Raw genomic sequence first — 15,866 nt, 5'->3', positions numbered from 1 at the left:
GAGTTGCTGCTGTGCATCTTGTAGAGGGTACACACTGCAACCACGGTACGCCGGTGGTGGAGGGAATGAATGTTTAAGGTGGTGGATGGGGTGCCAATCAAGCAGGTTGCTTTGTCTTGGATGGTGTCGAGCTTCTTGAGTGTTGTTGGAGCTGCACTCATCCAGGCAAGTAGTGAGTATTCCATCACACTCCTTACTTGTGCCTTGTAGATGCTGGAAAGGCTTTGGGGATTCAGGAGGTGAGACACTCGCCGCAGAATACCCAGCCTCTGACCTGCTCTTGTTGCCACAGTATTTATGTGGCTAGTCCAGTTAAGTTTCTGGTCAATGGTGACCCCCAGGATATTAATGATGGGGGATTCGGCGATGGTAATGCCATTGAATGTTAAGGGGCGGTGGTTAGATGCTCACTTTTTGGAGATTGTCATTGCCTGCCACTTATCAGCCCAAGCCTGAACGTCATCCAGGTCTTGCAGCATGCGGGCATGGACTGCTTCATTATCTGAAGAGTTGCAAATGGCACTGAACACTGTGCAGTCATCAGCGAACATCCCCACTTCTGACCTTATGATGGATGAGGTCATTGATGAAGCAACTGAAGATGGTTGGGCCTAGGACACTGCCCTGAATAACCTCTGCAGCGATGTCCTGGGGCTGTGATTATTGACATACAACCACCACAGCCATCTTCATTTGTGCTAGGTATGACTCCAGAGTTTTCCCCCTAATTCCCATTGACTTAAATTTTACTTGGGCTCCTTGATGCCACACTCGGTCAAATGCTGCCTTGATGTCAAGGGCAGTCACTCTCACCTCACCTCTGGAATTCAGCTCTTTAGTCCATGTTTGGACCAAGGCAGTAATGAGGTCTGGAGCCGAGTGGTCCTGGCAAAACCCAAACTAGGCATCAGTGAGCAGGTTATTGGTGAGTAACTGCCGCTTGATAGCACTGCCGCTGACACTTTCCATCACTTTGCTGATGATTAAGAGAAGACTGATGGGGCAGTAATTGGCTGGATTGGATTTGTCCTGCTTTTTGTGGACAGGACATACCTGGGCAGTTTTCCACATTGTCAGATAGATGCCAGTGTTGTAGCTGCATTGGAACAGCTTGGCTAGAGGCGCGACTAGTTCTGGAGCTCAAATTTTCAGCACGACAGCCGGGATGTTGTCGGGGCCCATAGCCTTTGCTGTATCCAGTGCGCTCAGCCGTTTCTTGATGTCACGTGGAGTGAATCGAATTGGCTGAAGACTGGCTTCTGTGGTGGTGGGGACCTCAGAAGGAGGCCGATATGGATCATCCACTCAGCACTTCTGGCTGAAGATGGTTGCTTCAGCTTTGTCTTTTGCACTTATGCTGGGCTCCACCATCATTGAGGATGGGGATATTCATGGAGCCGCCTCCTCCTCCAGTTAGTTGTTTAATGGTCCACCACCATTCACGACTGGATGTGGCAGGACTGCAGAACTTTGGTCTGATCTGTTGATTGTGGGATCGCTTAGCTCTGTCTATAGCATGCATGTAGTCCTGTGTTGCAGCTTCCCCAGGTTGGCACTGCATTTTTAGGTACGCCTGGTGCTGCTCCTGGCATGCTCTTCTACATTCCTTATTGAACCAGTGTTGGTCCCCTGGCTTGATGGTAATGGTAGAGTGAGGGATATGCTGGGTCATGAGTTTACAGATTGTGGTAGGAATACAATTCTGCTGTGCTGATGGCCCACAGCGCCTCATGGATGCCCAGTTTTGAGCTGCTAGATCTGTTCTGAATCTATCCCATTGAGCACGGTGGTAGTGCCTCAGTGTGAAGACGAGATTTTGTCTCCACAAGGACTGTGCGGTGGTCACTGCTACCAATGCTGTCATGGACAGCTGCATCTGCGACAGGTAGATTGGTGAGGACGAGGTCAAGTAGGTTTTTCCCCTCGTGTTGGTTCACTCACCACCTGTTGCAGGCCCAGACTGGCAACTGTGTCCTTCAGGACTCGGCCAGCTCGGTCAGTAGTGATGCTACCGAGCCACTCTTGGTGATGGACATTGAAGTGGGGAGTGGGACAGAACATGCCCAGGGATGGTGATGGACATTGAAGTGGGGAGTGGGACAGAACATGCCCAGGGATGGTGATGGACATTGAAGTGGGGAGTGGGACAGAACATGCCCAGGGATGGTGATGGAGGAGACTGGGACATTGGCTGAAAGGTATGATTCTGTGAGTATGACTTTTCAGGGTCGACTGGGCTGGGTGTGCCATTGTCACGTCTGGTGTTATTGTTTTTCATAGTGGTTTGTTACAACTGAGTGGCTTGCTAGGCCATTTGAGAGGGCAGTTAAGAGTCAACCACATTGCTGTGGGTCTGGAGTCACATATAGGCCAGACCAGGTAAGGACGGCAGATTTCCTTCCCTGAAGGGCATTACTAAAACCAGATGGGTTTTTATGACAATCCAATAGTTTCACCATTACTGATGCTAGCTTTTTTATTCCAGATTTATTTAATTAACTGAATTTAAATTCCCCAGCTGCCATGGTGGGATTTGAACTCGCGTCTCAGGATTAGTCCAGGCCTCTGGATTACTAGTGCTGTAATATAACCACTATGCTACCGTTCTGTGCATACATTTGCATACCTTAATTACAACAGTGAATACATTGCAAAAGTACTTCATTGGTTGCAAGTACTTTGGGATGTATTGGGGGCGAGGAGAGGTGGAATATGAAAGTCGCTATAGAAATTCAAAGTTGTTCACAAAAAATAAACCAACTACAGTTCATTGAACTGAGTGGGGCATTGTTAAGACGTGGCATTGGATCAGCACACTGAGGTGGAGTGTGTGGGTTTTCAATAATTGGATGTTTTCTGCTCATTTCCAGTCATTACATTCATTTTCCAACCCCCCCCCATTTACTGTACATGCCACTCAATTAATGTTACTTCTATGCTGTTCCTGCCACCAGCACTAGAGATAGGGAAGTGACGCAAAGGAAAGTCATCCTAAGCCACCCTTGTCCACCTCCTGCAGCTGCGTACATAATTGGTGTCCGGGAGCAAATTGGGGACGGGGGGGGGGGGAAGAGAGGCTACATTGGAAGACAGCAAGAAAAGGAAAGGAGAGCAAATAAAAAGAACTGATCAAAAATATGCACCCGTACAAGAATGAACCAGCAGGTTGTACAATAATACAAGAGTAACAGAGAAAAAGGAATGTAATAAATCAGCGGAAAACATCTTTAGAGAAATATCTCAACAAGTTACTCAGGCTGGATGGTCCCGTTCATCTCTAATAAGAAACCAACTGAAGTGCTCAAAAGAACATTTTATTAAAATTACCGCAAGTTTGAAGAAATCGTGATTATCCTTTTTGAGAACACTAGCATATTCCAAGAACTACCAGATCACAGATACTGTAGGCACTGAGTTTTCCTATAGAAAAGGTACAAAGCCACATCATGTTACCCTGCAGGGAATGTCTGGGAACAGCAGATTGCCCCCAGGAAGCATTCCAATAGCCCAAGCCCCACTCTCAGTGCCTAATTCATAAGAACACTTACAAACTGGAAAAGACGAATATATTGAACAAGTCTGTCCTTTTTTCACCACATAGATCAACCTGTCCATCCACCATCCCTCAATCCAGAAATGTATTCAACTCGCTCTTTAACCCACTTACACTGTCTGCACCGATGGCCTTTCCTGCTCACCTATTCCACAACTCAACTACCCTTTGGGTGAGAGATTGACTGCCTAACTCCTATACTCCTAACTTCCAAATATTTACTCTGCGCATCCCTGGTATTTGATTCTTCACTATGGTACATAACTGGCCAAAATATAAAGAGACAGAGCCAGGATGGCAGTATTTACAGCAGAGGTATTTAAGTCTGAGAAGTGCAATTTTCAAGGAAAGTCTTGGGTAAAGGCTGTGCCTGCTTTGCCTTTTCATCAGCACCTTCAATCGGCTGAACTGGCAGGTGTGCGTGTGGCCTATCCTACCCATGGAGGAGCTGATGAATAGCAACAGTCTTCCTCTTCTCTTGTGAACGGAAGAGTAGATTACTCATGTACCTGAGCTCCAGGCCTTTCCACCCTCATATTTCTTGTGGATCAGTTTAAAAAGAGGCAATCACACCAAGAAAATAATAAAACAAAATCACTAGACAGGATGAAGGTCCTACATATTACAGCACAGGAGGCCATTCCAGACCCATTGTACCTTTGAAAGAGCTATCCAATTAGTTCCACTCCTTCTCCATAGCCCTGCACATTTTTTGCTTTGCAAGTATTTCTCCAATTCTCTTTTGAATCTGCTTCCACCACCCCTTTCAGGCAATGCATTCCAAATCATCATAACGCGCTGTGTGTTCGGGTTAAAAGAAATGGCTAGCAGAAGCCGATATCCATCGGCACCTCCTTCACAGTAAAAGATAGCAGGTATAAAAATAATGTTACAACAGCACACTAATGGTGGAGCTCAGATACAGCACTTGAAGTTTTCCCATGGGCTTTATTGCCCCAGATTTGCAAGAGAAATTGAACCACAGCAAATGTATTGCGTGGTACAGCAGCAAAAGTCAGAAGCGGCAAAGCACAACATTTAAAGTCGCACAAATCCGATTAAGCTCGCCATCTTGAAAGTTTTAGTTTTCAGTTTCATACATCGTGGTAACACTTGTTGCTAGAAATTTGTCTAATCACTCCAACATGGGGGAGTCTGCAGTTCATTTGAATTTCTAGCATCACTCATACTAACAGCCTTAAACAAGTTAGGAATCATTATATTTCTCTAGATTAAAATTACAAGTCATTTAGGTTTCCAAACTGGGTACCAGGACCCAGGAGTTCATCAGGTTTAAGAATTTGACTATTTCTTGATTTACTCCCTACTTATTTCTGTTGCTGTACAGGACAAGAAGCATTGTTCCCCTTTGGGTACCTGACCACAGGAGAGTGCCAATAATTGCAGGGAGGGAGGTCCCAGGAATGTGCCAATAATTGCAAGGTGCTCCCTGGGAATGTTTAATATTTGCAGACGGGCCCCTTACACAGAAAGGCCCTGCTCTAGAGTGCATTAAGAGGCAATAACCTTCTTCAGATTGGAGGTGATGTTTCATGAATTGTTCACAGCCCACATCAACTCAATCCTTCCACATACTGCCTCAGAACACACTTCAAACTCTTATCCTCTACTTAGATGCACACTGGTCCAGCAATGTGAGCTCAATCTTCAGACTTCTTGGTGCCACTCTTGCCAGTCGGTCTCAATATGGCTCCTTGCGTAGGAAACGGCTGAAGAACGTAAACGCAGCTTTTGGTTTGTCTGTTGGCACCATGTGACCCGCTCCCTGAGAATCAAAGATTTGTGTGATTAAATGGAATAACCATTGTAAATGTGATGCCTAATTATCAGCACCAACTTTTTTTCTCTTCTAAACATGCTCCTTCGCTGCTGTAGGGCCCAACTTGTGCTGGGGTACAATCACACCAAGCCTTGCTGCTCTCAAGTGACCATTCTGCACACGAGGTCTTAGCTAGCAGAGGGGGGTCTTGCATTTATACAGCGCTTTAACGTAGTAAAACATTCCATGGCTCTTTACTGGAGGTGTTATCAAACAAAAACTGACACTGCGCCAAAGCTTGATCAAAGAGGTCGGTTTTAAGGAGCGTCTTAAAGGAGCAGAGGTAGAGAGGCGGAGGGGTTTAGGGAGGGAATTCCAGAGCTTAGGGCCGAGATGGTTGAAGGCACGGCCGCCAACGGTGGTGTGAAAGAAATGGGAATGGACAGGGGCCAGAATTAGAGGAGCGCAGATATCTATCTCGGGGGGGGGGGGGGGGGGGGGGGGGGTAGTGGGGCCGGAGGAGGTTACAATGATAATGAGGGGCGAGGCCATGGAGGGATTTGAAAACAAGGATGAGAATTTTTAAAATCGAGGCGATGCCAAACCGGGGACCAATGTCAATCAGCGCGCACGTGGGTGGTGGGTGAACGGGACTTGGCACGAGATGGGATAAGGGCAGCAGCGTTTTGGATATGCTGAAGTTTACGGATTTCCCACGCCCTTTCTGCTGGGGCTCATTGATTCTTTTCTCCAGTCCCGAGGCCATCTGTCGCTCCCCACTTGCTGCCCTGGCTAAGACTAGCTAATGCGACACAGACTGGGGATGGAACTTGGGTCCGTGTACTCGAGCTCACCACTGGTCGAGTGCCTTCACCCACAGTGGCCACCCAGAAGAGTTCTTCACCTTCACTGTTTAAGGGCTGGTATATATACCGGACAGGTTATAATTCACGTTAGAAAAAAAGCAAAATACTGGAAATCTGAAATAAAGAGAGAAAGTGCTGGAAATACTCAGCAGATCAAGCAGCATATGTGGAGCGAGAAACAGAGTTAACGGGCTCGATTTTCATTGAGCCGTGGAGTCGGGCTTGGAGGCGTGCGGGGGGTTAAAATCGCAAAAACTGGCGGGCAGAACCCCCCCCCCGGCCTGGTTCCCGACTCCGAACAACTTTAACTCAGGCGTGTCTGATGGTCCCAACTCCGTCCCACATCCAGCAGGCAGGACTGGTCTTTAAGGCCCTTAACCACCACTAAATGGCCTCTATAATCCTATTTTGAAAGGCCCTTGCGAATTTAACCCTTTTCCCACATGAAACACGCCTGGTGGGAAACACGAATGTGAAACCTGGCGGGAGCACTATTGGATTGCGGACTATCAACTGCAGGTCAACCATTAAAGAGGAGATTTGATCAGCCATCATTTGCAGGTGGCAGGACTTAGTGGTCTCAGGTCTGGGGCAACTTTTAGAAGGCTTAACCACACCTGTGGAAGGTTGGAGCCTCACACCCCTCTCCAGTGTGACCTCCTGGGAAAACCCTCTCGCCACCTTCGCTCAGCGGTTCCTCAACGGAGGCATATACCAGAAGCATGGGAGCCATTTATTTCCTTCCCATCTGGGTATTAGAGGACTCGAGCACCAGCCGCGGCAGCAATAGCAGAACCATGAGCAACAGCAGCACCAACAGCAGGAGCATCAACAGGAGCGGCAAGCTGCCAGTCACCCACCTGAAAATGCACAGGCCAGAAGGCGCCAGCGCGCGACAACATTGCTGCCCGGGATGCAAGGGACGCACTCATCCTGGCCAGATTTGCTTAGCCTAGTCAAACAAACACTTTTGCCTCGCAGCTTCTTACCAGAGCATTGACAATGGCCAAGAACCAGAGGATTCCTAGCACTCTGACCACCATACCGACAGTTGCAAGTATGCCGAAGCCTTCAATGTGGAAGTCCCACTAGCGAAATGACAGACGATACAACTGCACCATTTGTCATCAGAAATTTTATGTACAATTACCGAAGTGATGGCATTTTTGCAGTAAACACAAAATTGCACCCAAGTGACTACCCTTGTGACTATTTGTGCAGAATTTTCCTCTTACGCATGCTCCTACGTGGTACCTCCCCTGTGGCTTCAGCAGATGTCGAGGCCCCTTGCTTACTTTACTGCTGCTCCTGTCTTGACACCTTTAGCGGGCATCCTCTGGGGTTGCGAGCCTGTGAGGGCTCGTCAACAGTCTGCTGCTCCTGCGGCTGTGCAGGGGTGGAGATGCCTATCTCACTTGGGTGTGGACTCCGGTGGGGCTCTGAAGTGTGAGCGCTGGGAGAGGAGCCCCCACTTCCTAGAGGTCTGCCACCAACCTCCCTCTCATGGGTCAGCTCCCCCTCCGCACCTGCAAGTGGCTGGAGAGCACCTTGCTGCACACCAGGGAGGCCTTGGGGACCTGTCTCTGCAATGGCAGTCCTACTCAGAAGGACTTCCATGAAGGTCTGGTTTCTCTGTTCAATAGATGCCCATCGCTCCTCAAGAGATGTCATTCTATTCTGAACAATGACCATGTTTTCCATACCCTGGTGACTAAGCTCCTCCATGGCTGTAGCCATCCCCTCTACTACCGTAGCCATCCTCTCCTCTACGGTAGCCACCCTTTCCACGGAGGTTGCCATCCTTTCCGTGGTGATGCGTTCATGCGCCAATGAACATAAGAAGTAGGAGCAGGAGTAGGCCATACAGCCCCTCGGGACTGCTCCGCCATTCAATAGGATCATGGCTGATCCGAACCTAGACTCACGTCCACTTCCCTGCCCGCTCCCCGTAACCCCTAATTCCCTTATCAGCTAGGAAACTGTATCTCCGTTTTAAATTTATTTAATGTCGCAGCTTCCACAGCTCTCTGAGGTAGCAAATTCTATAGATTCACTACCCTCTGAATGAAGAAGTTTCTCCTCATCTCAGTTTTGAGAGGGCAGCCCCTAATTCTAAGATTATGCCCCCTAGTTCTAGTCTCACCCATCAGTGGAAACATCCTCCCCGCATCCACCCGATCAAGCCCCCTCACAATCTTATATGTTTCAATGAGATCGCCTCTCATTCTTCTGAATTCCAATGAGTAGAGGCCCAACCTACTCAACCTTTCCTCATAAGTCAACCCCCTCATCTCCGGAATCAACTGAGTGAAACTTCTCTGAACTGCCTCGAGAGCAAGTATATCTTTTCTTAAATATGGAAACCAAAACTGTACGCAGTATTCCAGGTGTGGCCTCACCAGTACCCTGTATAACTGAAGCAAGACTTCCCTGCTTTTATACTCCATCCCCCTTGCAATAAAAGCCAAGATTCCATTGGCCTTCCTGATCACCTGCTGTACCTGCATACTAACCTTCTGTGTTTCATGCACCAGGACCCCCAGATCCCTTTGTACTGTAGCACTTTGCAGTTTCTCTCCATTTAGATAATAACTTGCTCTTTGATTTTTTCTGCCAAAGTGCATAACCGCACACTTTCCAACATTATATTCCATCTGCCAAATTTTTGCCCACTCACTTAGCCTGTCTATGTCCTTTTGCAGGTTTTTTATGTCCTTCTCACTCACTGCTTTCCCTCCCATCTTTGTATCATCGGCAAACTTGGATACGTTGCACTTGGTCCCTTCCTCCAAATCGTTAATATAGATTGTAAAGAGTTGGGGTCCCAGCACTGACCCCTGCGGAACACCACTAGTTACTGATTGCCAACCCGAGAATGAACCATTTATCCCAACTCTCTGTTTTCTGTTAGATAGCCAATCTTCCACCCATGGCAGTATATTGCCCCCAATCCCGTGATTTTTTATCTTGTGCAGTAATCTTTTGTGTGGCACCTTGTCAAATGCCTTTTGGAAGTCCAAATACACCACATCCACTGGTTCCCCTTTATCCACCCTGTTTGTTATGTCCTCAAAGAATTCGAGCAAATTTGTCAAACATGACTTCCCCTTCGTAAAACCATGCTGACTCTGTCCGATTAAATTATGCTTATCCAAATGTCCTGTTACTGCTTCCTTAATAATGGACTCCAACATTTTACCAACCACAGATGTTAGGCTAACTGGTCTATAGTTTCCAGCCTTTTGTCTGCCTCCCTTTTTAAATAAGGGCGTTACATTAGCAGTTTTCTAATCTGCTGGGACCTTTCCTGAATCCAGGGAGTTTTGGAAAATTACCACCAATGCATCCACAATCCCTACCGCCATTTCTCTCAAGACCCTAGGATGTAAGCCATCAGGTCCAGGGGATTTGTCCGCCTTTAGTCCTATTATCTTACCGAGTACCACCTCCTTAGTGATTTTAATCGTGTTTAGCTCCTCCCCCCCAGAGCCCCCTGTTTATCCAGTGTTGGGATATTTTTAGTGTCCTCTACTGTAACGACTGATACAAAATATTTGTTCAGCGTTTTTGCCATCTTCATGTTCCCTACCACTAATTTCCCGGTCTCGTCCTCTAAGGGACCAACATTCACTTTAGCCACCCTTTTTCTTTTTATATAACTGTAGAAACTCTTGCTCTCTGTTTTTATATTTTTTGCTAGTTTACTTTCATAATCTATCTTCCCTTTCTTAATTAATCTTTTAGTTATTCTTTGCTGGCTTTTAAATGCTTCCCAATCTTCTATCCTCCCACTAGATTTGGCTACTTTATATGCCCTTGCTTTCAGTCGGATACTATCCTTTATTACTTTACTTAGCCACGGATGGCTGTCTTTTCTTTTACGCCCCTTTTTCCTCACTGGAATATATTTTTCTTGAAAGTTGTGAAATATCTCCTTGAATGTACACCACTGCTCATGTACCATCTTACACTTTAATCTATTTTCCCAGTCCACTTTAGTCAACTCTGCTCTCATACCTTCATAGTCTCCTTTATTTAAGCTTAGTACGCTGGTTTGAGATCCAACTCTCTCACCCTCCAACTGAATTTGGAATTCACCCATGTTATGGTCACTCATTCCAAGGGGATCCTTTACTGGGACGTTTTTTATTAATCCTGTTTCATTACACAGGTCCAGATCTAAGATTGCCTGCCCCCTGGTTGGTTCAGTAACATACTGCTCAAGGAACCCATCCCTAATGCACTCTATGAACTCTTCCTCAAGGCTGCCCTGCCCAATTTGATTTGTCCAGTCAATATGAAAGTTAAAATCTCCCATGATTATAGCTGTTCCCTTATTACAAACCCCAACTATCTCCTGATTTATACTCTGACCAATAGAGTTGCAACTGTTAGGAGGCCTATAGACTACGCCCACTGGTGACTTTTTTCCCTTATTATTCCTTATCTCCACCCAAACTGTTTCACTATCCTGATCCTTTGACCCAATATCATTTCTCACTATTGCAGTGATTCCATCCTTTATTAACATAGTCACCCCACCTCCCTTTCCTTCCTGTCTGTCCTTCCTAATAGTCAAATACCCCTGGATGTTTAGTTCCCAGTCATGGTCACCTTGCAGCCATGTTTCTGTAATGGCCACCAGATCATACTCATGTGTAGTTATTTGTACCGTCAACTCATCTATTTTGCTACGAATGCTGCGTGCATTCAGATAAAGAACTTTTAAATATGTTTTGTGACAATTTGTTTCTGCTTTTACCCCCTTTACATATTCTGTCCCTTCCTGACATGCTCCGGTTTTTAATTCCCCCACTGCTACCTTGCTCTATTGCCTTCTCCGCTGACATTTTTATTTTTCGCTCTCTTGAAACCTCCCCCCCACTAATTAGTTTAAAGCCCTCTCTACAGCCCTAGTTATTCGATTCACCAGGATTCTAGTCCCAGCACTGGTCAAGTGAAGTCCGTCCCAACGGAACAGCTCTCTCCTGTCCCAGTACTGGTGCCAGTGTCCCAAGAAGCAAAACACATTTCTCCCACACTAGTCTTTGAGCCACGCATTTAACTCTCTGATTTTATTTACCCTAGCCAAATTTGCTCGTGGCTCAAGTAGTAATCCAGAGATTATTACCCTTGTGGTTCTGCTTTTTAATTTGGCCCTTAGCTGCTCATTCTCCCTCAGCAGAACCTCCTTCCTTGTCCTATCTATGTCGTTGGTACCAACATGGACCACGACAACTGGATCCTCCCCCTCCCACTCCAAGTTTCTCTCCAGCCCAGAGGAGATGTCCTTAACCCTGGCACCGGGCAGGCAACACAGCCTTCGGGACTCTCGCTCTCGGCTGCAAAGAGCCCTATCTATCCCCCTAATGATACTATCCCCTACCACTACAACATTTCTTTTTATTCCCCCCACTTGAATGGCCCCTCGTTCCACGATGCTGTGGCCAGGTTGCTCATCCTCCCTGCAGTCCCCGTTCCCGTCCTCACAGGGAGTAAGAGCCTCGAACCTGTTGGACAAGAGCAAGGGCTGCGGCTCCTCCAACACTACCTCCTGGATCCCCGTACCTGCCTCACTCATAGTCACACCCTCCTGTCCCTGACCACGGACTACATCTGAATTAGTTAATCTAATTGGTGTGACTACTTCCTGGAACACAGAGTCCAAGTAACTCTCCCCCTCCCTGATGTGTCGCAGTGTTTGAAGCTCGGACTCCAGCTCATCAACATGGAGCCGGAGTTCCTCGAGCAGCCAGCACTAACTGCAAATGTGATCACCGTGAACATCAATGGTGTCCACCAGCTCCCACATATTGCAGCAGTAACACATCACCTGCTCTCCCATTCTATGCAATTAATTAAATTTATTATTTTTAAATACCCTCTGCCCCGATTCTAGATGATGAATATCACACCTCTATTTAATTGAACTTACCAACTTATAAAGGTTTAAAAGGGAAGGAAAAGTACTCACCAACCAGCCAATCACCTACCAGCTTGGCTGTGATGTCACTTTTGAATTCTGACCTCCCCTTGGAATGTTGCCTGTGGAGCCTGTTTAGGCTGCCTCGCCTCGCTGCTCCGACTCGACTCAACACCCGCTGCTGCTCCCGGCTGCCTCGACTGGGCGTCGCCTCTCTGCTCCGCCTCCATGATGTCTGCTGATCCTGAGACTGGCAGGAAAAACAAGGCCAGAAACAAAACAGAAACAGCACCTAACACCCCACTTACCCAAACTCTCACGGCACTCTCTGCTACTCGCACTAGCACCGGTCTTTTTATACTGTTTGTTTGTAGCCAAATGAATCACCCCTGCTGATTGGTTAGAGAACTAGTTTTCACTGCCTGCCAATGACTCCACAAAGGCTTTGGTCATGGTCGCTATGGACTCCTCTATTCGTTCCACACCTGCAGCGACCCTAGAGTCAAAACCTGCCAGAGACTCCTGCATCTGTTCCTGGAGTCCCATCACTGCTGATCTCGTGGATGGACCCAGAGGCAGAGGGTCAACATGCTGCTGAGCCGAGCTGGCAGAGTACTGCGCCCTCCGACTAGGACACTCCACTGCTGTCCCTGTCTTCACAATCTGCTGATGCTCACTTGTGAGCTGTGATACACCAGGTAACAACACTACTCTATGTCCCGAAGGTCCCACCGAGGTGAGTGTCTGCGCTGGTGTTGGGTGCACTGAATTCTGGTGACATTGCGCCCTCAGAGGTTGCAGCTTCCTCTGAGGAGTCTGGCTGCTCAGCCTCTTCTTCCTGGCTAGGGGGGATGGATGCTTGTGATGGTCCTGTGGGGGAGTAAAGGAAAGAGTCAGAGATGTGATGCAAAGGCTACATGCACATAGCTTTTTGCAGATGCTCATAAGTGCATCTGTTACAGCTTCACAATCATTATTAGCGACTCATGCAATGTAAAAGAGAGAGATGGGAAACTTTTCTGTCACCAGCTTGATGTGTTGCACCCGTCTGTCCATCCCCCATGCGCGAATCATCCTCAATGCCCATAATTTCTAGGACGGCCTCCTCCCAGGGGGTCAGGTGGGCTGTTGAGGCTGTCCCTCCTCCTGTCCTGGCTCGCACTCTTTTGTTGTGAGCTCTCTTTTCCTGCAATGAGGGAAACAAGTGGAGGTTGAGTGAGAATGAAGGAGTGAGTGTAGAGATTGCATAGCATAGATACTTAGGAGACAAAGATGGAGTGAGGTTGCAAGACCAAGGGCCCTCCCTGTGTGTTGTCAGTTGTGTTCAAAGCATCGGAGTGATAGGGAGTGTGAGGGCTGCATGGTGGAATAGTTATGTGAATGTGAGCATAGAGAGAGAGGGAATGGGTAAGGGTGCATGGATGTCAGTGTCAAGTGGGATGTGGAGGAAGAAATTGCTAAAGCTGAGTGCTGGTGAGGAAAGGCAATGGGGATCAGATTGAGGGTGATGGGAAATTCATACTCACTTTTCCAGTGCGCTGAAGGTCATGAAATCTTTTCCTGCACTGTATCCAGGTTCTGCGGGTGACTCCCAAGGAGTTGACCTCCTCAACCACCTGCATCCACACTGCCTTGGGCTGAGTGGGAGGCCTCTTCCTTCCTGATGAAGGGAACAGCACCTCCCTGTTGGCCCTAGCCCCATTGACTAATGCCTGCAGTGCCGCCTCGTCAAAGCGAGGAGCTGATCTTGCCCTCCCGCTTGTCTTATTTGCTGCAGCTCCCTCACACTGCACAGTCAAGAAGCTTGGCAGTCTGCAGAAGAAGCAAGGTTTGCTGTGGACCTTAAATGCAGCAGCAATTATGACATCACCAGAGGGGACTTTGTCATGAAAAACCCATTTGCAAAGGCTTCCCACACGTTGGAAATCAATTGGCCAATTGAGTTAAAATTCCATCAGTCTCCCACATCCATTTAGATTCGTGTGGGAAACACGAAATTTGGATAACACGACACCATCCCGCACCCGAGTTAAAATCCCCCCCTCCAACATTTCAGGTCGATGACCTTTTGTCAGAATTGGAAAAAATTAGAGATGTAACAAGTTTTAAGCAAGTACAGAGGCAGGGAAAGGGGAGGGGAGGAAAGAACAAAAGGGAAGGTCTGTCACAGGGTGGAAGGCAAGAGAGATTAAATGACAAAAGGGATGATGGTGCAAGGCGAATGGAGATGGTAATAGGACAAGTAAAGAAACAAAAGATGGGGCTAGAGAAGGTGTAAGTGGGAATATCAGAATCATCAGCAATTGCTGGCATCCGAAAAAATGGGAGCAGAGGTTATGATCTGAAATCGTTGAACTCAATGGTTAGGCCGGAAGGCTGTAAAGTGCCTAATCAAAAGATGAGGTTCTGTTCCTTGAGCTTCCATCTCATTTTTCCTCCTCCCTCCCCTTTCCCTGGCTCTACTTGCTTATAAACTGTTACATCTCTAACTTCTTCCAGTTCTGATGAAAGGTCATCGACCTGAAACGTTAACTGTGTTCCTCGCTCCACAGATGCTGCCTGACCTGTTGAGTGTTTCCAGCATTTTGTTTTTTATTTATAATTCACACTCTTATCTTGAGGCCATACCTTTATCGTCAGGAAAGCAAGGTTGGCGAACTCCTTGACAAACCCGCCCACCTGATCGCCGTTCTCGTCGTCGTATAGCCAGGTCCGGCGGTTCACCAGTACCTGTGGGGGGAGGGGGGGGGAACAAAACAGGCGCAGACAGATGGGACTGAGCTTCCAACACAACACGTCCCCACAGGGCAGCGGCACCAACCCTCCGCTACTCCCCTCTCCTCAAGGCAGGTCCGAGAACACATCATGAAGAATGGCAGAAGATCCCAAAATACCTCTGCCGACTGCAAACTCGTCTTGGAACAAAGTTTGTGTTGCACGGATTCTAGACAGATCTCAAAACCCACTGCTCCCTCCCTCCCTCCCTCCTGCAAATGAAAGACTTTTAAAACCTAAGGCTGATGTCACCTGACCGGCCACTATTTGACTCAACTCATCATCTTCGCCTTGGTGGAGCCATGTAGCACTCGCTTTGGCCCATAGATTGTTCCATTTAAAAAGAGCAGTGAGATTTACAAGGCAAGAACTTTCGCACTGCCTGAATAAACTTCCGTGTATTCCCATGGAGTAGCCTCGATATACTCTTCATACAAAGCCACCAAATCCAAGGGGTGGATAGCAATGAACTCAAGAGTTGGACAGATCTTGCTCACAAGCAGAGCAATATAATCAGTGAATCCCTTTTCAGCATTTGGTATCCGAGTATTACTTTTGTATTGTATCAAAAATTTAAACCAATGGGTTCAAAACTAGCCCAGCATTCCACCTCCCAACTGTGGGAGCTCAGTGTATATTTGTGACTTTGTATACTGGCTCCCCAGTTATGGGATGTTAAGGAAGCACAGATTAACTGCTGTTTCCGCTCATTGTTCTCTAGCAAGAGAATATCAAGAGACTAGGTTATCCCAGGTTTCATACATCAAGTGACGGAGCCCTGGTATAATAGACCTACTGCCCCTATTGTTTCTTTTCTCTTCCTGTGCCTGGTCTCCATTTGGAATTATTGAAGTCAGGACCTCTTACAGCACAGGAGGAGGCCATTTGGCCCATCGTGCCTGTGCCAGCTCCCCCATTTTCCTTTTCAAGTATATATCCAAACCTGTTAGATGCACATAAGAGTGTCAG

General features: G+C 47.4%; 1 protein-coding gene across 2 annotated transcripts in view; it reads right to left on the bottom strand.

Annotated features, from left to right (window-relative positions):
* Positions 1-3,298: 3,298 nt before the first annotated feature.
* Positions 3,299-15,866, bottom strand: part of ctsa (cathepsin A) — an 84,386-nt gene continuing 71,818 nt past the window's right edge. For both annotated transcript variants that reach the window (XM_086005163.1, XM_086005164.1), the window contains 2 exons: positions 14,751-14,852; positions 3,299-5,339 (listed from right to left, as the gene is read on the bottom strand). In XM_086005163.1, coding sequence (XP_085861289.1) covers positions 5,256-5,339; positions 14,751-14,852 — 186 coding nt within the window. In that variant the 3' untranslated portion in view covers positions 3,299-5,255. The remainder of the gene's footprint in view (positions 5,340-14,750; positions 14,853-15,866) is intronic.

The sequence above is a fragment of the Somniosus microcephalus genome, chromosome 13 (assembly GCF_052327205.1).
Source record: "Somniosus microcephalus isolate GS21.2 chromosome 13, FLI_Smic_1.0, whole genome shotgun sequence".
Taxonomy (NCBI): domain Eukaryota; kingdom Metazoa; phylum Chordata; class Chondrichthyes; order Squaliformes; family Somniosidae; genus Somniosus; species Somniosus microcephalus.
The sequence above is the reverse complement of the archived record's forward strand: the minus strand, read 5'-3'. Positions and strand labels throughout refer to the sequence as shown.